Source organism: Erinaceus europaeus, chromosome 2 (genome assembly GCF_950295315.1).
Source record: "Erinaceus europaeus chromosome 2, mEriEur2.1, whole genome shotgun sequence".
Taxonomy (NCBI): Eukaryota; Metazoa; Chordata; class Mammalia; order Eulipotyphla; family Erinaceidae; genus Erinaceus; species Erinaceus europaeus.
In genome coordinates this window covers 176,759,258-176,781,696 of record NC_080163.1, presented here as the reverse complement: position 1 = coordinate 176,781,696, position 22,439 = coordinate 176,759,258, and the positions used below count along the sequence as shown (strand labels likewise).

At 40.6% G+C, this 22,439-nt stretch overlaps 1 protein-coding gene across 3 annotated transcripts in view; it reads left to right on the top strand.

Annotated features, from left to right (window-relative positions):
• ORC6 (origin recognition complex subunit 6) overlaps positions 1–22,439 on the top strand; it is a 62,681-nt gene that overhangs the window by 11,180 nt on the left and 29,062 nt on the right. The window contains exon 7 of one of the 3 annotated variants that reach the window (XM_060185631.1): positions 19,030–19,560. The exons of 1 other annotated variant lie outside the window; for it this stretch is intronic. In XM_060185631.1, the coding sequence (XP_060041614.1) occupies positions 19,030–19,328 (299 nt within the window). In that variant the 3' untranslated portion in view covers positions 19,329–19,560. Of the gene's footprint in view, positions 1–1,044; positions 1,590–19,029; positions 19,561–22,439 lie in introns of those variants that run through there. One more of the 3 variants, XM_007539500.3, reaches the window with a different exon arrangement.

Sequence of the window (22,439 nt, the reverse complement as noted above, 5' to 3'; positions counted from 1 at the left end):
ACTTTTTTTTTAATACCAACTTACCTGAATTAAATTTTGATAGTTACTTAATAGGGCTAGTTTTTCAAGGACTCATTTGCACAAGGATTATGTAAATCATTTATTTGAAGTCTCACTGATGGGATTTAAATACTGCTTACCTCCTATTTGCTGTGTTAACTTTAGGAAAGTCACTTAATTTCTGTGAATCTTTGTTTCCTACTCTGTAAAATAAGCACCCACTTCATAGGATTATGGTGAGGGTTGTATGAAATGTTGAAAGTGCTTGATTCAATGCCTTTCAAGCATATGTACTTAATAAATGTTAGCTGTTAATAAGAATGTCTTTAAAGGGAGCCAGGTGGTAGCACAGTGGATTCAGCGCACATGGCCTGAAGCGCAAGGACTGGCGTAAGGATCCTGGTTTGAACCCTGGCTCCCTAGCAGGTCTGCAGGTGTCTGTCTTTCTTTTCCTCTCTCTGTCTTTCCCATCTCTCTCGATTTCTCTCTGTCGTATCTAGTAACAATAAGAACAATAATAACAACAACAGGGGCAATAAAAATGGGGAAATATGGCCTCCAGGAGCAATGGATTCAAAGTGCAGGCACTGAGCCCCAGCAATAGGAGGAAAAAAAAAAGTCTTAAACATAAACTTAGAGTGTTTAGGTCTTAGAAGGGAGAATGAAAACCTGATTTGTGGGGCCAGGTGGTGGCGCACCTGGTTGAGTGCACATGTTAATGTTATAGTGCGCAAGGACCTAGGTTTGAGCCCCTGGCCCCCACCTGCAGGGGGAAAGCTTCACAAGTGTTGAATCAGTGTTGCAGGTGTCTCTCTGTCTCTCCCTCTCTATCACCCCCTTCCTTCTCAGTTTCTGACTGTCTCTATCCAGCAAATAAAGATAATAAATAAAGAAAAGAAAACCTGATTTGTTAGCTGTCATTTCCATTTTCAGTTCAATATCTTATTCCCATTACCTTAATTAGATAGAATCTTTAAAGAAGCTGTTTGTTTTTTCTACATGATTTGTAAGAATTTTGAATCATTTGAGAATTTTCTCTCACAGAAATTGAGAAGGTAATAGAGATGCCACATAAAACACAAAAAGGTGAAGATGTGACACAGGATTATGAAGAATGGAAAAGGAAAATTTTGGAAAATGCTGCCAAGGCACAAAAGGCTAAAGGAGAGTGATTTAAGCTTCCAGATTGCCATGTGTTACAAATCAATAGGGGTTTGGAATTTTTGTTTGACTGTTTCTAACAAGAATCCTAAAACTATTGCCTTAACAGTGAAGAAGACCCCACTGGGACTGAGTTCTGGGCAGCAAATTGAGCTTTGATGTGAGCAACAAATTCATTAGATCAGCCACAGTGCCTGATGGCATTACCTTGGCTTCCTAGTGATACAACCTCCTACAAAATGGAATTAGGCCTGGTTTGCTTTTTAATTTCATTTTAAGCAAAAGACTGTTAGTTTTCTGTTATTTCCAGAATATAAATTTTAAGCTGAGTGAAGTTTTATAGATTTTCTTGTTTTTGTGTAAATTTCTTGATTTGATTAAACCAATACACAGTGCAGCCTAAGTTAATAAATGTTAATTTCATTTTACTTTTTTTTTTCTTAATTTTTATTGGTGACCATTGTTGCTGCTATCTCCCCAGCCCACCTGTCTTAAACTTAATCAGTAGGGTTACAGAATATAATAATTCAACTGGAGTAGCTATGTAGCAATTTACTTGTCCATTCACCACCTGTGAAATTTTAAGCAAATTGACTTTTAAGTCTCAAAGCATTTTTTCTGGCCTGGTTTGGCAGGGGGAGCTTGACTACCCTTTTCTTGTTCCTAGTAGTCCCCAAATGAAATGTTTTCCTTTATACTGTCTTGTCATCCCAATCCCTTAAGAGTAAGATTGAATCTGATTTTTTTTTAAAGATTTATTTATTTATTTATGAGGAGGATAGGAGGAGAGAGACAGAACCAGACATCACTCCAGCACATGTGCTGCCGGGGTTTGCACTTGGGACCTCACACTTGGGAGTCCAAAGCTTTACCACTGCGCCACCTCCCAGACCACTGAATCTGATTTTATCTAGATTTTATCTAGTAAGGCCTTCTTATAAGAAGTTCCACTATTTGCAATTTACTATTCATAGAAGCTTCAACTGACTTGGTTGAATGGGAATCTGATTAAGCCTTTCCTAGACTAGAAATTCAAAATTGTAAGTTTTAAATGCCTATACATTTTTGAAGATAATTGGTAGTAATTCTGTCTAAATGGAATATCTATGACCCTGATCTAATAACTGCTGATATCATCACTTTTCTTGTAATTTTGTTCTATAAATACTTATTTCCAGTGCCAAGTTCAGAATCCCTTTTGAGAGCATTTTATTTGGAGTGTCTGTGCCCCTTCTTTAATGACTGCTTATAGCCCTTATTTCCCTGTTGACTGGCTACGGAAGAAGGGCAAACGCTAGAAGAAGAAGCCCTTATTTCAGGATAAGAGAAGCATTTCCCTGTTTCTGTAGCTGGAACCTAATTGAAACATTCTCCTAATAAGGGATTCAGAACCTTGATAAACTTATAAATGTAGTAAATCTTTAGACAATACATTTGGGAATTCTGGGGTATTGGAGGTAGGAACTCTCAGTAAACTGCTCTGCTGAAGAAGAACAGAAAGGACATTACCATAAACCCTAAATGCCAGGAATTTACTTAGATGGAGGAGCTAGGGAGCCCACAAACAAAAAGTGAATGTTTTGAAACTGTTTGTGAGAGAGACACTAAAGACCTACAGTAATATTGGAAATTCATTATGGTACATATTTGGTAACATTTTCAGCTAGTGAAGGGTCAGACAGTACTCTTCTGAGTTTAGGATATGGGGTACATTTTCATAACACCTGAAAGGCATATTGGGTTCCATGTTGGAATGTACCAGGTTAAATTTGTAAGTCAATCCATTTCAGTCCCCATAAGGGATTCAAAAAAGAAAAAAAAAAAAGGGTTGAGATTTAAGTGCTGGAGGGCACCAGATGGTGGTGTACCTGGTTAAGTACATACATTACGGTGTGCAAGGACCCCGGGTTCAGTCCGCTGGTCCCCACCTGCAGGGGGAAGCTACATGAGTGGTGAAGCAGAGCTGCAGTTGTCCGTTCCCACCCCCACCTCCTCCCATCTTAATTTCTCTGTCTCTATCTAATAAGTAAATAAAAATTTAGAATAAGAATTAAGTGCTGGACATATTCTATAACCTCTGATGCCAGAGAAGACTTAGGCTCCCTGGCCAAGCCAGAGCAGTGTCAACCTTAGTCCAAACAATTAGTGGGTCTGAGTTACCTTCTTGGGATCTCCTATGCATACCTCAGAAAGAATCTTATGCTATTCTCATAAGAGATTCGGAGCTTGCCTAGAACTAGAAATTCACTCAAAGACACATTTGGGAACTTATGAAGCCAAGTAAGTCCCAATCATCTCTTCCTGCTTAACCTTAAAGGCCATAGGAGACACTACCATGAATCCTAAATAGCAAATACCAGCTGGCATACTGGAAGAGTCTAGGAAGACCACTGACTAGCAGAATCCATTTCCATCCTTATAAGGCATTCAAAACATGGCATAAAATTGGAGATTTCTGGTCTCAGAGAAGGCTCAATCTCTCTTCTCTTGCAGTGACAGGGCAGAAAGGATGTCATCACAAATACTAAATCACAGATAATAGCTACTCTATTTATAGGGCCTACTATGTCCAAGACAGATAGAAACCATTTTCATCCTTATAAAGAACTCAGAATTTAGGAAATAATGAATAGTTTATTAAGGAATACATCTGAATCCCTTAGAGCCACAGAACTTCATTCAGGTGCCCCAGTCAGTACAGGGCAGTGAGGACATTAACATGAACATTAACTCAAGTTACTAACATTGTGACTGCATAAACTGTTTTGATTCTCCTCAGACTCAAAGAGTTGAAGAACTTTGGGCAGGACTAGGACTTCACTAAAGGGACACCTTCAGGTCTCTGGTGACAAAAAAACTGATTCATTTCTCCTCATCCGTCTTTTCTAGAAGTAGCCAAATTTGTCCCCTAGTGAATGCTAATAATGTTAATAACAAATCATATGTTTTCTGAATCACTTAGAGGATTAAAACTTAATTTCTCTTGTTTGTGTTAATCCATATTCCTTCTCATTATGGCAGAGAATGTCTTTGAGGGTTCTTTAAATGTTTCCCCTGTCTTCCTCCCCCCTCCCTCCCCCCTCCCCACACACTACCAATTTTTGGATTCATTAGAGAATCAAAACAGTCTGTCTGGTATATGCCTGGCCTCAAGAAATGGTGAACAGTTTTTGTGGTACAATAGGATGACTGAGTTTTTCCTGGAAACAAAGGCCAGTGAATGTTATATAATGAATTCCTAGTCCTGCCCAAAATCCTATGCTAAATTCTGAATTCCTTATGAGGAAGATGGAAATGAACTCTTCCAGTTAGGTCTATGGCCATACCACCCTCAACACGCCCAGTCTCTCCTGGATTCTTCCAGTTAGTGGTATTCCTGGTCATTTCCAATATGACTGTGACTTAGAATTCATGATATTCAACAGGAGGAGCTGATTGAGAGTTTCCTGACCATAGACGTTCCAAGAATTGTCTCCTAATTGATTTTGAACTTACCCTAAGTTCTGAACCTCTTTTGAGAAACAAGTTAAGGTATCCTTGGATTTCCACACAGATATGATGGGCCTAGACCTCTAGTAGATCCCTCTCTCTACTATCACTGGTCACTTCCATTAGGAACATCACCATCTACCCTCTCGTGGGCCACTCCAGTAAGTTGTCCTCCCTTTAAAGTTGCAATGGTAGGGACTACCCTACTCTCTAAAGGGAGGCTGGGCCATCCTACCCTGCCACTCGAGGAAGACTGGTCCTGAAATGAGTGCGGCCTACAATGTTCCCAGATGTGACCATAAACTGCAAGCTGAGACCAACAGGGACTCAGAGGTTACACAAACTCCTGTGCTAAATATGAATATATATGGGCTCCGGGTCAGGTTGATGAAGTAAACAGTTTTTTATTCATAAATTTTCTTCAGGATTGGGAGCTACTCTCTGCCCTAATTTAACTTTCTAGTCTATTCTTAAATCTGAAACCATTTTCCCAGACAATATATTTTGTCTACCTCCATGTTAGCTATCAAACTCAAGCAAAAACAAAAGTCATGGGCCTCTAGGAACATACCTAAAATAGACTTCCTAGCTTCTTTCCACCCTAAGGACTTTTTTTTTTTTTTAATAAAAAGGAAACATTGACTAAACAATAGGATAAGAGTGGTACAACGCCACACAATTCCCACCACTAGAACTCTGTATCCCTTCCCATCCCCTGATAGCTTTCCTATTCTTTAACCCTCTGGGAGTATGGACCCAAGGTCATTGTGGAAGGTCTGGCTTCTGTAATTGCTTCCCCACTGAACATGGGTGTTGACAAGTCAATCCATACTCCCAGCCTGTCTCTCTCTTTCCCAGCTGGGAAGGGCTCTGGGGAAGTGGAGCTCCAGGACACAGGTCATCTGTCCAGGTAAGTCTGGTCAGCATCATGCTAGCATCTGGAACCTGGTGGTTGAAAAGAGAGTCAACATACAAAGCCAAACAAATTGTTGACCAATCATGGACCTGGAATAGTGCAGATAAAGAGTTGGAAGGGGGATAGCCTCAATTTTATAGATAGCTGGGAGGCATATTTTAGTTATATTCCAAATGACCTTATTCTTATCTGCTCTATTCCTACTTTTTGGTTCCTTTTAGTCATTTTGTCTCAGCCACCAAGTTGCAGATACTGTCATGATTCCACCCACTGTCATGATTCCATCCTGACTTCCCTGGGCAGATGACCGCACCAATGTGTACTGAAACCTCACTTCTTCAGAGCCTTACCCCAGTAGGGAAAGATAGAAACAGGCTGGTGGGATGGATTGACCTGCCATGTCTAGCAGAGGAGCAATTACAGAAGCCAGAACTCCCACCTTCTGCACCCAAAAATAATTTTGGTCCATACTCCCAGAGGGGGGGAAATGATAGGGAAAATGACAAGAGGGCTCTAGACTCCAATTCCATCAGTACCTGGAGAGAGAAGAAGAAGAAAAAAGGAAGGACATTCAGAAGTTGTTATAGGTGTAGGTGTGACTTAGGAAGAGAAGGCGGGGGGAACATATGGGGCAGGGGGAACATAGATAGTTATAGAATATAGTCAATCCATATTTGCAACTGTGGGAGAACTGTTGTACCTTCCAATGGAGGGAATGGGGATACAGAACTCTGGTGGTGGACATGGTGCAGAATTATACAACTGTTATTTATAATTTTGTAAATCAATATTAAGTCACTAATATTTAAAATAAGAGAAAACCAGAAAGAGAATCACCCATTCCTTTAAATATTGAGGTTGACACTGCCAGTATGGGGTTCATGAAGATACCCTGCCCTACCATGAATTTGCAGGGAAAACTTGATTAAGCTTTCCAAGCCTCAAAGGTGTACATTTAATGAATTTCTAGTTCAGAATTTAGAATTGAACTAGGATTTCATTAGGCAACATTCTGAGATCCTCAGTGTAGGTTTTTGTTTGTTTGTTTGTTTGTTTGTTTCAGAGAACATACTGGTTATTCATTTAGAGGACATTGGGGGATTCCCAGGGCCAGGGAAGAATCAATTAAATAGATAAATGCTAGGGGACATTACTATGGATCTTGCTTAGAACCTCTATGGGGCTGAGGAGGTAACATAGTGGTGGTGCAAAAGACCTTCATGCCTGAGGCTTTGAGTTCCCAGCTATAATGTATAGTCCCCAGCACCACAGCAAGCCTGAGCTGAGCAGTGCTCTGTAGGGGGTGGTGGTGGATATTTTTTCTATACCAAGTCAATCACCCTCTGCAGAAACAGGATATTAACATGAACCCCAAATCATGGTGGTTATAAGCCACCATATTTTGAGAGCTGGACATAACTAAAGCACAGCTGTTTCTGTCATGCAATAAAGGATCATCCCAGAGGCAAGAATTCATTAACGATATACTCTGGAATTTATGGGGCAGGGAGAACTAAATCAGGCTCTTATTTGCTAAGCTAGGGTAGAGGGGACATAATTGTCCTTAAATATGATAGAATGGGAAGTCAAGACTCTCATGCCTGAGGTTCCAAAGTCCCAGGTTCAATCCCTTGTACCGCCATACGACAGCTGAGCAGTGCTCTGGTAAAATGATAATAATAATAATAGGAAGTCACTGGGATTTCCTAGAGAGGTAATATTTCTACCCTCACAAAAAATTCATACTTAGATAAGGACAGGAAGTTCATTAGTTCATTAGCATTCAGGGCCTCCTGGTGCTATGGAATGCTCTATTTGGTTCACTTTGCTAACCCATATGTGTGTGGGGAGGGATGAGGGAGAGAACTCAAATCCTAAAGTGAAGGTATCAAGCCTATATCTGCAATATCTAGGATTAATCGCCCTGTTTCTCTTCATAAGGGAGTCAGATTAAGCTTAAAACTAAGTTAATTAGGGTACTTACGGAGTTCTGGTGGTAGGAATTATATGAAGTTGTCTTATCCTATGTTTTTTTTTTTTTCAGTGTTTCCCTTTTATAAATAAAAATTTTTTTAAAATAGTGTACTCATTGGAGACACTGGGCATTGTAGGGCCCAGTCATACCAGAGGTTAACATTGGCATGATACCTTATTTGTGATCTTAGTCATGATATTGGTAGGAGACTCCAAAAAATAGAATCAAGTTTATCTCTTCCAGGATCCAGAAATTATGATAGTACTAAGAATCAGGTAGGAAACTGCATACTAGGACTTCTGATGTCAGAGATATTTTTTTAAAAAAATTATTTATAAAAAGGAAACACTGCAAAAACCATAGGTCAAGAGGGGTACAACTCCATACAATTCCCACCTCCAGACCTCCGTATCCCATCCCCTCCCCTGATAGCTTTCCTATTCTTTATCCCTTGGAGTATGGATACAAGGTCATTATGGGGTGCGGAAGGTAGAAGGTCTGGCTTCTGTAATTGCTGCCCCACTGAACATGGGCATTGACAGGTCGATCCATACTCTCAGCCTATATATCTCTTTGGGAAAGAGCTCTGGGGAAGTAGGGTTCTAGGACACATTGGTGAAGGTCATCTGCCCAGGGAAGTCTGATTGGCATCATGTTAGCATCTGGAACCTGGTGGCTGAAAAAATGAGTTAAGATATAAAGCCAAACAAATTGTTGACTAATTATGAACCTAAAGGCTGGAATAGTGCAGACAAAAATTTGGGAGTCTCCATTTTGTAAGAGACATTTTTTTTTTTTTTTACTTTCTCCAAATCATAACTTCCTTTTTTTCCCCATTTATTTATTTATTTATTTATTTATTTATTTATTTATTTTAAAAAGAGACATTAACAAAACCATAGGACAAGACGGGTTCAACTCCACACAGTTCCCACCACCAGATCTCCGTATCCCATTCCCTCCCCTGTTGGCTTTCCTGTTCTTTATCCCTCTGGGAGTATGGACCCAAGGTCATTGTGAGATGCAGAAGGTGGAAGGTCTGGCTTCTGTAATTGCTTCCCTGCTGAACATGAGTGTTGACAGGTCCATCCATACTCCCAGCCTGCCTCTCTCTTTCCCTAGTAGGGTGGGTCTTTGGGGTAGTGGAGCTCCAGGACGCATTGGTGAGGTTGTCTGTCCAGGGAAGTCTGGTTGGCATCATGCTGGCATCTGGAACCTGGTGACTGAAAAGAGAGTTAACATAAAAAGCCAAACAAACTGTTGAACAGTCATGGACCCAAAGGCTGGAATAGTGCAGATGAAGTGTTGGGGGGTACTCACTGCATGCTCTTGTGTACTTCTGCTTTCAGGTATATATTTTGCCCTAGTTTATGGATATGTGTGAACACATGCTGTATCTCACAGTACCGGTCTATATCTAGGTTTTGGGACTTTGTTAGTAAGTGAACTGCCTGGAATGGAATTAGAAAATACTATGAAAGGAAAGGTCTCACTGGAGTAATGAAGCTGAAGGGTTGTCATTCCATATCTGAAGTCTCTGGTCACAGTCTGACGTGAAGCATACTGAGGTGGTACTCCTTGTGTTGATTAGGAGGGATCAGTGGATGCATTATTATTTGGTATGAATTAAGAGAAGCATGCAGGAAAGTACGCCCCACCCTAAGGTTCCAGGACGGGGGGAAATATAGGCTCTATAGTGGAAATGTGAGGTTCCTGCTGTCTTAGGGTTCAAGAAGACAATAGATAGTTATTGTTATAATCACATTATTTGGTAATTGGGTTAACTATTAAAAATCCCTTTGTTAGGATTTGCTGTACAATACCCATTATCACCATAATTTATGTCCTTTGACATTTGTATATAGCTGTGCTGCCGGTTGCTTCTGTTCTCCCTGGTCATCGCTTTTGAGAGAGTCAACATATCAAAGACTCAGCCTATGTATTAAAAAACTCAGTCTGTCTTTTAAAAAGTTAGGCATATAATCACTTTTTACCCTCTCATTAATTAAATAGAGACTTATATGACTACAAATTAATAGGAGTGTACATTAACACCATTCGCACCACCAAAAGACTGTGTGCCATCCCACCCCTCCACCCCCCACATTCCCCCGCCACCCCGGGAAGCCGAATATCCACCCTCCCCCTCACCCCAGGGTTTTTACTTTGGTGCCCTCCTCCAGATTTAGTCAAATCTTGTTTTTAGTTTCCCTTTTCTGTTCTTCTTTCTCAACTTATGTTGATGAGTGGGATCATCCCATACTCATATTTATCTTTCTGACTTAGCTCACTTAACATAATTCCTTCTAGCTCTGACCAAGATGGGTCAGAGAAGTTGAGTTCATTTTTCTTAGTAGCTGCATAGTATTCCATTGTGTATATATACCACAGCTTTCTCAGCCACTCATCTGTTGTTGGGCACCTGGGTTGCTTCCAGGTTTTAGCTATTACAAATTGTTCTGCTATGAATATAGGTGTACAAATATCTTTTTGGTTGGGTGTTATGGAGTCCTTGGAGTATATCCCCAGCAGAGGAATTACTGGGTCATATGGTAGGGCCATGTCTAGCCTTGTGAGAGTTCTCCAGACTGCTCTCCACAAAGGCTGGACCAATTTACATTCCCACCAGCAGTGCAGAAGGGTTCCTCTCTCCCCACAGCCTCTCCAACATTTGTTGCTACTGCCATTTTTGATGTATGCCATTCTCACAGGGGTGAGGTAGTATCTCAATGTTGTCTTTATTTGCATTTCTCTGACAATCAGCGACCTGGAGCAGTTTTTCATGTTTGTTACCCTTTTGGATCTCCTCTTAAGTGAATGTTTTGTTCATATCCTCTGCCCATTTTTGAATGGGGTCATTTGCTTTTTTGGTGGTAAGTTTGCTGAGCTTTTTGTATATTTTGGTGATTAGTCTTTTGTCTGATGTATGGCATGTGAAAATCTCCCATTCTGTGAGGGGTCTCCTTGTTTGTGTGATAGTTTCTTTGGCTGTGCAGAAGCTTTTCAATTTGATATAGTCCCATTGATTTGTTTCTGCTTTAGTCTTCCCTGCAATTGGGTTTGTTTCATCAAAGATGCCCTTGAGGTTTAGGTGGGATAGTGTTCCACCAATGTTTTCCTCTAAGTATTTTATAGTTTTTGGTCTAACATCCAGGTCCTTGATCCATTTGGAGTTGATTTTTGTTTCTGGTGAGATAAAGTGGTTCAGTTTCATTCTTCTGCATGTTTCAACCCAGTTTTCTCAGCACCATTTATTGAAGAGAGCCTCCTTCCTCCATTTAATACTTTGGGCCCCCTTATCAAAGATTAGATGCCCATAGGTGTGGGGGTTTAGTTCTGGGCTTTCAGTTCTGTTCCACTGGTCTGTGTGCCTATTTTTGTTTCAGTAACAGGCTGTTTTGATGATGATGGCCTTATAATATAGTTTGAGATCTGGGAGTGTGATGCCTCCATTTCTGTTTCTTTTCCTCAAGATTGTTTTTGGCAATTTTGGGTGTTTTTTGGTGCCAGATAAATGATTGTAGTTTATGTTCTATTCTTTTAAAGAAGCTTGGTGGAACTTTGATGGGTATTGCATTAAATTTGTATATGGCTCTGGGGAGAATATTTATAGTTTTCAGTATATAAGTCTTTCACTTCTTTGGTCAGCATTATTCCTAAGTATTTTATTTATTTTGCTGCAACAGTGAATGAGAGTGATTTCTGGATGTCTTCTTCTTCAGATTTAGTGTTTACATGAAGAAATGCCACTGATTTTTTACATTGATTTTGTAGCCTGACACCTTGCTATATTGCCTGATAACTTCCAGTAGTTTTATGCTGGATTCTTTAGGTTTTTTTCTATGTATACTATCATATCATCTGCAAATAGTGAGAGCTTGACTTCTTCCTTTCCAATATGTATTCCTTTGATTTCTTTCTCTTGTCTGATTGCTATTGCAAGAACTTCCAATACTATGTTGAAGAGTAATGGTGATAGGGGACAGCCCTATCTAGTCCCCGATCTGAGAGGGAATGCTTTCAGCTTCTGTCCATTGAGTATGATGCTGGCTGTAGGTTTGCTATATATATATGGACTCTACTATCTTGAGGAATTTCTCATCTATTCCCATTTTTGTAGTGTTTTGATCATGAATGGGTGTTGGATTTTGTCAAAGGCTTTCTCTGCATCTATTGAGATAATCATGTGGTTTTTGCTTTTGCTTTTATTGATGTGGTGAATGACATTTATTGACTTAAGTATGTTGAACCAACCTTGCATTCCTGGGATAAATCCCACTTGGTCATGATGAACAGTCTTTTTGATGTACTGCTGTATCTGGTTGGCCAGGATCTTGTTTAATATTCTGGCATCTATGTTCATCAGGGATATTGGTCTGTAGTTTCCTCTTTTGTTATGTCCCTATTTTCTTTTGGTATCAGGATGATATTGGCTTCATAGAAGGTGGAAGGGAGTGTTCCTGTTTCTTCGATCTTGTGGAAAAGCTTTAGAAGTATAGGTGTTAACTGTTTCCTGAAGGTTTTATAGAATTCGTTTGTAAAACCATCTGGTCCAAGACTTTTGTTGCTGTGTAGATTCTTAATAACTTTTGATTTCTTTGTGTGTGATTGGTGCATTTAGGTTTTGTAGTTTTCTTGGCTCAGTTTTGGAAGGGCATATGTTTCTAGGAATTCTTCCATTTCTTCCTGATTCTCTAGCTTGGTGGCATATAGTTCTTCATAGAAGTTTTCACATGATTTTCTGGATTTCTGTGGTGTCAGTTGTGATATCTCCTCTATCGTTTACAGTTCTATTAATTTGAGTCTTCTCCCTTTTTTTTAGTGAGTCTGGCTAGGGGTTTGTCAATCTTGTTTAATTTTTCAAAGAACCAGCATTTGGCTTCATTGATCTTTTGTATGGTTCTCTTATTTTTGATGTTGTTTATTTCTGCTCTAATTTTAATGATTTCTGTCCTTCTGGTTACTTTAGTGTTCCTTTGTTCCTCTTCCTCTAAGTCCTTAAGGTGTGCAGTAAGGTAGGTCATTTATTTGAGCTTTTTCTTATTCTTTAATATGTGATTATATGGCTATGAGTTTCCCTCTCAGTACTGCTTTATCTGTGTCCCAAATATTTTGATAACTTGTGTTTTTGTTTTCATTTGTTTCCTGGCACATTTGAATTTCTTGCTTGAGTGTCTCTCTGACCCAGCAGTTCTTAAGCAGTATGTTGTTGAGTTTCCACATTCTGTGACTTTTAATCATTTTCTGTTTGTTGTTGAATGTTAGCTTTAATCCACTGTGGTCTTAGAAGATATTTGGAAGATTTCAATGCTCTTGAATTTGTTGATATTGTCTTTGTGGCCTAATATGTGGTCTATCATTGAGGATGTGCTGTTTGGAGTTGAAAAGAATGTGTATTCCAGTTTTTTGGGGTGAAGGACTCTGAAAATGTCCAGGAGGTCTAGTGTGTCCATCTCTTCGTATAATTCTCTTGTTTCTTTGTTGATTCTCTGCTTTGTTGATCTAAGTGTCAGAGTGGGGTGTTGATGTCTCCCACTATTATTGTATTACTATTGGTGTATTTTTTAGTTTTTTTCAGTAGGTGCTTGATGTATTTATATAGTCCCTCATTGGGTTTATAGATGTTAATAATTGTTAAATCTCCTTGGTTTATTGATCCTCTAATCATTATGTAATGGCTTGCCTATCTTTTATTACTTTCTTTAATTTAAAGTCTATGGTGTCAGAGATGAGAATGGCTGTTCTTGCCCCTTTTTTGTGGTCCATTCGTGACTATGATAGTTTTCCATCCTTTCACTTTAAGTCTGTGTTTTTCTTGTTGGGTCAGGTGGAGTTCTTGCAAGCAGCATATGGTTGGGTTGTGTTTTCTGATCCATCCTCCCACTCTGTGCCTTTTAATGGGTGAATTTGAATGATTGACATTTTATTGATATTATGGATTGAATGTATTGTAGTGCCATTATTCAACAATTCTTTATTTGCTCTGATATATGGCAAGTATTATACTGATGTTCTAGTTTATAGGAGGTCTTTTAGTACTTCTTTCAGGGCAGGCTTGGTGATGGTTGCCTCCTTTAACTGTTGTCTGTCTGAGAAGGTTTTGAGATCATCCCATATGTCTCTGTTGTTGTTTTCAGTGTCTCTCAATCTCTTTTTTAGCTGTTTTACCTCTTTCTTAGTTTTCTCTAGCTCATCCTCTGTCTGGCTAATTCTGTTTTATGTTTCTGTTAATCTGCTTTTCCTTCTCTCAGCTTCTTTCTTCAGTTCATTTATAGTATTAGTTTATTCTGCTAGTTGGACTTTTAGTTCAGCTATTACGCTTTCAGTTCTCTGATTACCTCAAGGTAGCTTGTATTTTCTTTTTTTTTTTTTTTAATTTTTTTATTTAAGAAAGGATTAATTAACAAAACCATAGGGTAGGAGGGGTACAACTCCACACAATTCCCACCGCCCAATCTCCATATCCCACCCCCTCCCCCGATAGCTTTCCCATTCTCTATCCCTCTGGGAGCATGGACCCAGGGTCATTGTGGGTTGCAGAAGGTAGAAGGTCTGGCTTCTGTAATTGCTTCCCCGCTGAACATGGGCGTTGACTGGTCGGTCCATACTCCCAGTCTGCCTCTCTCTTTCCCTAGTAGGGTGGGTCTCTGGGGAAGCTGAGCTCCAGGACATATTGGCGGGGTCTTCAATCCAGGGAAGTCTGGCCGGCATCCTGATGACACCTGGAACCTGGTGACTGAAAAGAGAGTTAACATACAAAGCCAAACAAATTGTTGAGCAATCAGTAGCTTGTATTTTCTTTGAGGTTATCCTCTGTTGTTTCCCTAATTCTGATAGCCCTTTAGTCTTCATTTCTGTGATTATTAGGTTTACTATTGATTGCATACTTTTCTTATCTATGGTTACTTCTGACTGATTGGAAGTTTCTTCTGGGCTCCAGTCCTGGTTCATTGTGAGAGCAGTTTTATTTGCTCTTGATTTAACCTTTTTTTTTTTTAATTGATGTGGTTTTTATTTTTCTGTTCTGTCGTTCTTCAGTTGTGTTTTGAGTACAAGCCACACTATACTAAAGACCTTTATGACAAGTGTAGTCACCAACCTCAGAAATTTCAGCAATAGTAACTGAGGCAAGGATTGATGCAGTTCAACCAATACCATTTAGCCAAACAATACCTCCTGTCCATGAAAAAACAGCAACTAAACAAAAGAAAAAGAAAGAGACTGGGAAAAGGGGGCAGCAAGAATAGACAAATATGCAATTCTACTGTCCACTATAAATTCTAGGGATAGAAAGCGGAGAAAGGGAAGACCCCCACACAGAGTCCACTCCGAGTTGGATTTCTTCCCCTAAATAATTCATAAGCGAGTATCAGTGAATTCAGAAAACAAAAGGAGGAAGGAAGAAAAGAATAAATGAAAAAAAGGAAGGAAGAAAGAAAGAGAAGAAAAAAGGAAGAGCAGTGAAAGGAAAGAGTAGAGTAGTACAAGAGTAGAGAGAAGAGGTAGGGAGAATCAAGTTCTTCTCACAATGGATAGGACACCCAATTGCCTAGTAATGGAAAAAACAACAATGTTTAATTTTGGTCAACTTGTGGAAGGTGGATGGAAAAGGGATATGTGTATGTAATAATAGTAGTTACAAAATAAAATAGAATAGAAAACCCCTAACACTCAGTTTGCAGCTTGGACTGCTTGATTGGCTGCAGACAACCTAGACAAAGACAGCTAATTATGAGAGGAATCCAAAAACCCCTCCAGGTAGTCTTTCCCAGGCAAGATGAGGCTCTGATTGGTCAGGTATTTTTCACTCAAATAGAGCTCCTGCCACTTAAAAAAAAGAGAGAAGTTTTAGGAAGAGGGTTGGAATGACACCCCTGATGAGCCAGTAATCTTGTTAAAGAAAACAGCGCAGCAGGGAGCCTGCTAGGAGTTGCTGAGCTACCCCACCTCTTGAACCTGAGGGCTGGTATTGGGGTGGAGGTGAGGGGGGGGGTGGTAAGCTCAGAAATAGAGGATTTTCCTTTGTTCCCCTTACCTCCATTTGTCAGTCCAATAGAGTTATAGGTCTGTATTTTGGGTGTCACTCTTACCAGCCTGTAGTTACCCTCCTACAGATAGCCCAATATCCTACCAGATCCAGCGGATTCCGGGTTGCAGGCTGCTGTCTCTTGGAGCTCATGGCAGCTGTGACTCCAAAGTTGCCATCTTGACTTCGCCCCCCCTGTCAGAGTCATTTTTATTCAGTGTTTCTAGGTAGAACCAGAACATTGCCAACATTGACGTGAACCATTAAAGATGACTATTGACCATCATATTGAGAAATGCCTGATAACAACACTAGACAGAATCTGTTAAGGGGCATTCCAGTACCTATCACCCAAAGAAAGCATTTTGTCATTTCTTCTAGAGACAGTATGGCAAAATGGACATTACCATATATCAGTCAGCATACTGTTAGCAGTGGGTATAATCTTAACTGGCAGAACCCATTTCCGTTCACAAGAAGGGTTTCAGAATTTAAGGTAATGTGTCGGGCTGCGCCACGGAGAAGAAAGAGAAGAGATCCGGAGCAAAGAGGAAACACAAATCTTTATTCGCACGGGCACCTCAGAATTGGGTGATAGCGCAGTGGTTCGGGCCACATGGAGGTAGCAAAAATAGCCGCCTCCCAGACCACCCTCCCTTGCGTCTAATCACCAACGTGAAAGAGGGGCAAGGGGCAGAATAGGGCAACAACCAGGAGTGACGTGTCAGGAAGTGGCAAAGCCTGAGGGGACAGCTTGGCAGATGTGACTGCATCTGCATAATTCCCCAGCAGTAATACTAGGAATTCATTCCAAGAAGAATTCAAGGACCTCTGAGGCCAAGAAAATTTATCAGTCTCCACTGCCCATATCAGATAGGGTGTTACCACAAACTAAATCATCAGTATTGTTTTCTATGCTGTGAGGACTGTGAGTCTCCTCACAAGAGGTTTACAGGTTTTGAAAGAACTTGAAATTGGTGGACACATTCAGGGAACGTAAATCACAGATAGCTTATTCAATCTCCACTTTCTGAGATAAGAATGAGTGGATGGGGAGTTGGACAGTAGTACAATGGGTAAAGTGCACATGGCGCAAAGTGCAAAGACCAGTGTAAAGATCCTGGTTCAAGCCCCTGGCTCCCCACCTGCAGGGGAATCACTACACAGGCGGTGAAGCAGGTCTGCAGGTGTCTATCTTTCTCTCCCCCTCTCTGTCTTCCCCTCCTCTCTCCATTTCTCTCTGTCCTGTCTAACAGTGACATCATCAACAACAATAACTACAACAACAATGAAAAACAAGGACAACAAAAAGGGAAAATAAATAAGTATTTTTTAAATTTTTTAAAAAAGAATGAGTGGATAGTCTTGTAAATATTTCCATTTTATAAATAAAAATTTTTAAAAATTGAGTGAATAGCTCTTTTATTGAACACTTATTTGGAGGTTCTATTTCCTTGACTAAAAAAAATGATTTCTATTTGAGAAAGTCATCCATTTTATTGTAGAGCGCAGCTTTGGGAGTGGTAAGTAAGGAAGGGGACAGCAATCTAACCAGCCAAGTTAACCAAATCAATCCTGTGTCACTAAGAGAGTATTGATATTACAGCCAGGTGACCCTCTTATTGCCTACCATATTAGGAGAGTCTGAAATTCTCCAGACATTATCTGTTTCTGTTGATGTGAATTAGAATCTGGAATAAAACTAACTATGCATTAATGACCATACTTGGGAAAGTATGAGTCAAGAGGAAGTACAGTCAGGCTCCTCACTGAACAGGGGCATGAGGGACATCCCATTTCCATTAAACTGAAAGAAGTGGATATTATATGGGAAGGAGCCAAAGAAACCTAAGATAGAATCTGTTTCTATACTTCTCCTAAGCAATTTAAAACTTATGGTAGAAATAGGGGTACTTGGACTTCAGAAGCCTCTGTCTTGTCTCCTATCACTCAGGCGTCTTGAACACCATATTGGGAGTGGTTGAAATATCCCAGACAGACATACTCTGTTTCTGTGCATTTTTATAATTGAATCAGAAGTTGTGAATAGATTTGGGACTGCTGGGACCAGGTTAGGTCAGTCAAACTTACCAGGTAACAAGGTCAAGGGGGACATTAACATGAACTCTAAACTATCTCCATGTTGGTAGTGGTTAGAAAGATAGGATCTGTTTCCATTTCTCTAATAAAGGATTCAGAACATAAACAGGAAACCATTAGGGACACATTCAAAAACTTCTGGTTTAGGGGAATCTCAGCCAGCTTCTGTTCAGCAGGCTTTTCTGTTCAGGAAGAGTAGTTATTATAACCCTAAATTTTGAGCCATCCTACTTGTGGACCCAGAGATACTCAGTCACAGACATAATACATTTCTACTTACCTAACAGATTAAAAACTAAGAGTAGCACTAGAAATCTGTTAAGGTGCATATTCTGAGAACTTATGTCCAGGGACAGGGGTGACATAGCCAAAATCCTTAAAAGTGGGTATTAGGCATAATATTAGGAGATAGCAATAATAGCTTAGGTTAAAAAAAAATCCATTTTGATTCTACTTACTAGAGATTCAGAACTGGGCCAATAATAATTCAATAGGAAGTTACATTCAGCCAGGAGGCAAATTATGATGAATTTGTAAATATATGTTATCTAATAAAAAAAGAGAAATGAGTGGGGAGGAAAAATGGCTACCACGAGCAGGTGATTCATAGTGCTGGTCCCAAACCCCAGCAATAACCGTGGTGAAATAAATAAATGAAGCCTTTCCTCATAAGGCATTTAGAACTTAGTGAAAGACTAGAAATACACTAGTAGACATATTTTGAACCACTGGGATAAAATGGAAGCCCATTCAGTATCTACACTACAGTGTAGGTTAGGGCAGACTTAACTTTGAACATAACCTTGAATCTTTGTTGTGTTGCAGAAATTATCCCCAAACACGAGACTAGAGCCGGGTCTGGTGTGTATATGAGACTCCGGATCACTCTGGGAAATTCTCCCCGAACCTTGGAAAAACACACAGTTTTATTCTGGTTACATTGCAGTCCTCCAAAGGGGGCAGGGAAACAGACCAGATGGACTTAATCTCATTACTTCAAAGTAAACAGGAAACAGACACAAAGGCAATCTTTCACATAGTTATTATACATGCACTTGATCCTTGGCCTCGGTGCAGGCAGAGATAGGGAGGCCTAGTATGTGTCAGTCCCAGGCCAGCTGGATTCCTCCCTAGTCATTATCTTCAAGCACCATTGCCTTGAGCCTACTAGTGTAGGAATGTGGAGGGAGGAGGTACAGTAGCTGCAGTCACTGATTGCTGTGAGACCCATTTGGCACAGAGGAAATACAGACTTGGGCTGTATCACAGAGGAAATACAAATCTCTACCAGGCACATAGAATACTTACATAGGGTGAATCAGGAGAGTACGCACTCTGTGTTCATCTATTTTTCCATTTCAGTTGTGGCTAAAGCCAAACAAGAAGCCCCACTGCCTAGTGCCACAAAAGTCAAACTCTGCCACACCAGCTTTTTCATAAAAGGAGATCTCCTTTATTGTCACTTGAAGGCACAAGAAAGGAAAGGTTGGTGCTGTGGTGTCTTTCTACCTCTATCTCTGTGTCTTCCTTTTAAAATTTTTTTTTCTTCTTTTTTTTTTTCCTTCAGGATTATCACTGGGGCTCAGTGCTGGCACTACAAATCCATTACTCCTGGCAGCCAATTACCCCCCCCCCTTTATTGGATAGGACAGAGAAATTGAGAGAGGAATGGGGAATAGAGAGGGAATGAGAAAGATAGACACTTGCAGACCTGCTTCACTGCTTGTGAAGCATCCCCGCTGCAGGTGGGGAGCAGGAGGCTCAAATCCAGCTCCTTGCATGGGTCCTTGTGCTTAGTACTATCTGCACTTAACTGGGTTCACTGCCACCCCTATGTCTGTCTGTCTGTCTGAAAGGTTGGCCTATAAAAGCCAGGTGGTGATGCACACCTGGTTGAGCGCACACATTACCATGTGCAAGCCCCTGGTTCCAACTTGTAGAGGCAGTGGTGTGGGGACTTCATAAGTGGTAAAGCAGTGGTGCAGGTGTCTTTCTATCCCGCTCCCCTCTCAGTTTCTGTCCCTATCCAAAATTAAAAAAAAAAAAAATTAAAGTTAGCCTGTAGCAGTGAAGCCCCGGTAATGACCAAAAAGTTAAAATTACAAAACAATCTGAGTATCACATATGAGTGATCATTGAGAACCTCTAGATCCAGAGTAATATTGAGAACCTCTAAATCCAGATAAATGTCAGTTGGTTCACCCATTACAAAAAAGGCTCCATGAGCTCTAAATCCCAGTATTGGCAGCCCTTATAAGAATGCCTTGGGGAGCTGGGCGGTAGTGCAGCTGGTTAAGCACAGGTGGCGCAAAGGGCAAGGACCAGCGTAAGGATCCCAGTTCAAGCCCCCGGCTCCCCACCTGCAGGGGAGTCGCTTCACAAGTGGTGAAGCAGGTATGCAGTAGTCTTTCTTTCCCCCTCTCTGTCTTTCCCTTCTCTCTCCATTTCTGTCTATCCTATCCAACAATGATGACATCAATAACAACAATAATAACTACAACAATAAAATAACAAGGACAACAAAAGGGAATAATTTTTTTTAATTTAAAAATTATATTTAAAAAGAATGCCTTGGATACTGGAGACAGACTTTCAATACTCCACATGAATAGAGCATAAATTATTCCTTTTTGAATACTTAACTTGGAAGTGAAATTACAGGAAGTACAACGGTTTGTGAACACCCAAATCATTTATGACCATTTGTGCCTGAGGCTCAAAATTTCATTCTTGAAATGATAAAATATCTGGGAACCTTGGACTTCTGCCCATAGGGAAAAAAAAGTATGAAGATACCACTATACACATTGCCCCCAGTCTGATGTGACAGTCACCTAACCTCTGAATCTCTGTCCTAGAGACTGACATGGGAAGCCCAGCAGAAGTTACCTTAATGACTAAGACTCAGTCTCTGGTTCTTACCCATCTGGGATTGTTCTATCACATTAACAGTCCTTTCCTCTCCCTGTGCCATGCACCTGCCTATATAAGTTAAAACTAATGGATTTGCTTTGTGTGGTAATGAGTGAATAAAACCTATTGGCACTGCAGAAAGACAAAGTGTGTGTTTAATTTTTGAGTAAATTTTTGGTGTTGTGATACTTTGTAAAATATTTTAACCTAGAGCAGAACAATTATATAAAGGACTTTTGCATGCTGGGAAATTAGTTACACTGCCAAATTGGGTCAGGGACATTTGCTTCATACCTAAATTGTGGATGTTGACAGTAATTAAGGATGGGTTGAGCATCTTCAGTTTATTTTTACCCGTTTTATGTGGGATGATTCAGCTCTGTACCGTTAGGTCCAAGAAATGCTCACTTTGGATCTGCACTTCTAACTAGAGTTGAGGACACTTCCAAAATGCTGAATGTTGGCTGCTGGCAGTCTGTGTAGGAGGGCTATTGATGCTGAAGACAGAAATTACTTCCCCCCCTTTTTTTAGTGACAGAAGTGGGGGGCAATGGAGACCAGGCTTAAAGCTGGTTATGGCAAAGCGGCCTACTGTCCAAGTGACTTCGCTGACCCAAATAACCTATTTATTTATTTATTTAAGAAAGGAGACATTAACAAAATCATAGGATGGGGGGGTACAACTCCACACAGTTCCCGCCACCCAATCTCCATATCCCATCCCCTCCCCAATAGCTTTCCTATTCTCTATCCCTCTGGGAGCATGGACCCAGGATCATTGTGGGTTGCAGAAGGTGAAAGGTCTGGCTTCTGTAATTGCTTCCCCGCTGAACATGGGCGTTGACTGGTCAATCCATACTCCCAGTCTGCCTCTCTCTTTCCCTCGTAGGGTGAGTCTCTGGGGAAGTGGAGCTCCAGGACGCATTGGTGGGGTCTGTAGTCCAGGGAAGCCTGGTCGGCATCCTGATGGCATCTAGAACCTGGTGGCTGAAAAGAGAGTTAACATACAAAGCCAAACAAATTGTTGAAGAATCATGGACCGAAAGGTTGGAATAGTGGAGATGAAGTGTTGGGGGGTACTCACTGCAAACTCTAGTGTACTACTGCTTTCAGGTATATTTTGCCCTAGTTTATGGATATGTGTGAACATATGCTCTATCTCCTGGAACCTGGTCTATATCTAGGTTTTGGGACTTTGTTTAGGAAGTGAACCACCTGGGATGGAATTAGAGAATACTATGAAAGGAAAGGTCTCACCCGAGTGATGAAGCTGAAGGGCTGTCGATCCACACCTGAAGTCTCTGGACACAGTCTGAAGTGAAGTATGCTGGGATGGCACTCATTGCGTTGGTTAGGTTGCGATCAGCGGATGCAATATTATTTGGTAAGAATTGGGAGAAGCATATGGGAAAGTTGGCCCTACCCTAGGGTCCCAGGACTGGGGGAAGTTTAGGCTCTATAGTGGAAATGTGAGGTTCCTGCTGTCTTAGGGTTCAAGAAGACAATGGATAGTTACTGTTATCACATTATTTGGTAACTGGGTTAACTTTGAAAAGTCCCTTTGTTAGATGTACAATCAATTCCCCCCCTCATATTAATTAAATAGTGATTTATATTACTACAATTTAATAGGTGTGTACATAAACACCATTCCCACCACCAAAAGATTGTGTCCCATCCCACCCGCCATCCACCCCCACCCCCCCGCCAGCCCAGGAAGCCGCATGTCCACCCTCCCCCTCACCCCAGGGTTTTTACTTTGGTGCCCTATTTTCAATTTAGTCAGATCCTGCTTTTAGTTTCCCTTTCTGATCTTCTTTCTTAACTTCTGTTGATGAGTGGGATCATCCCATACTCAT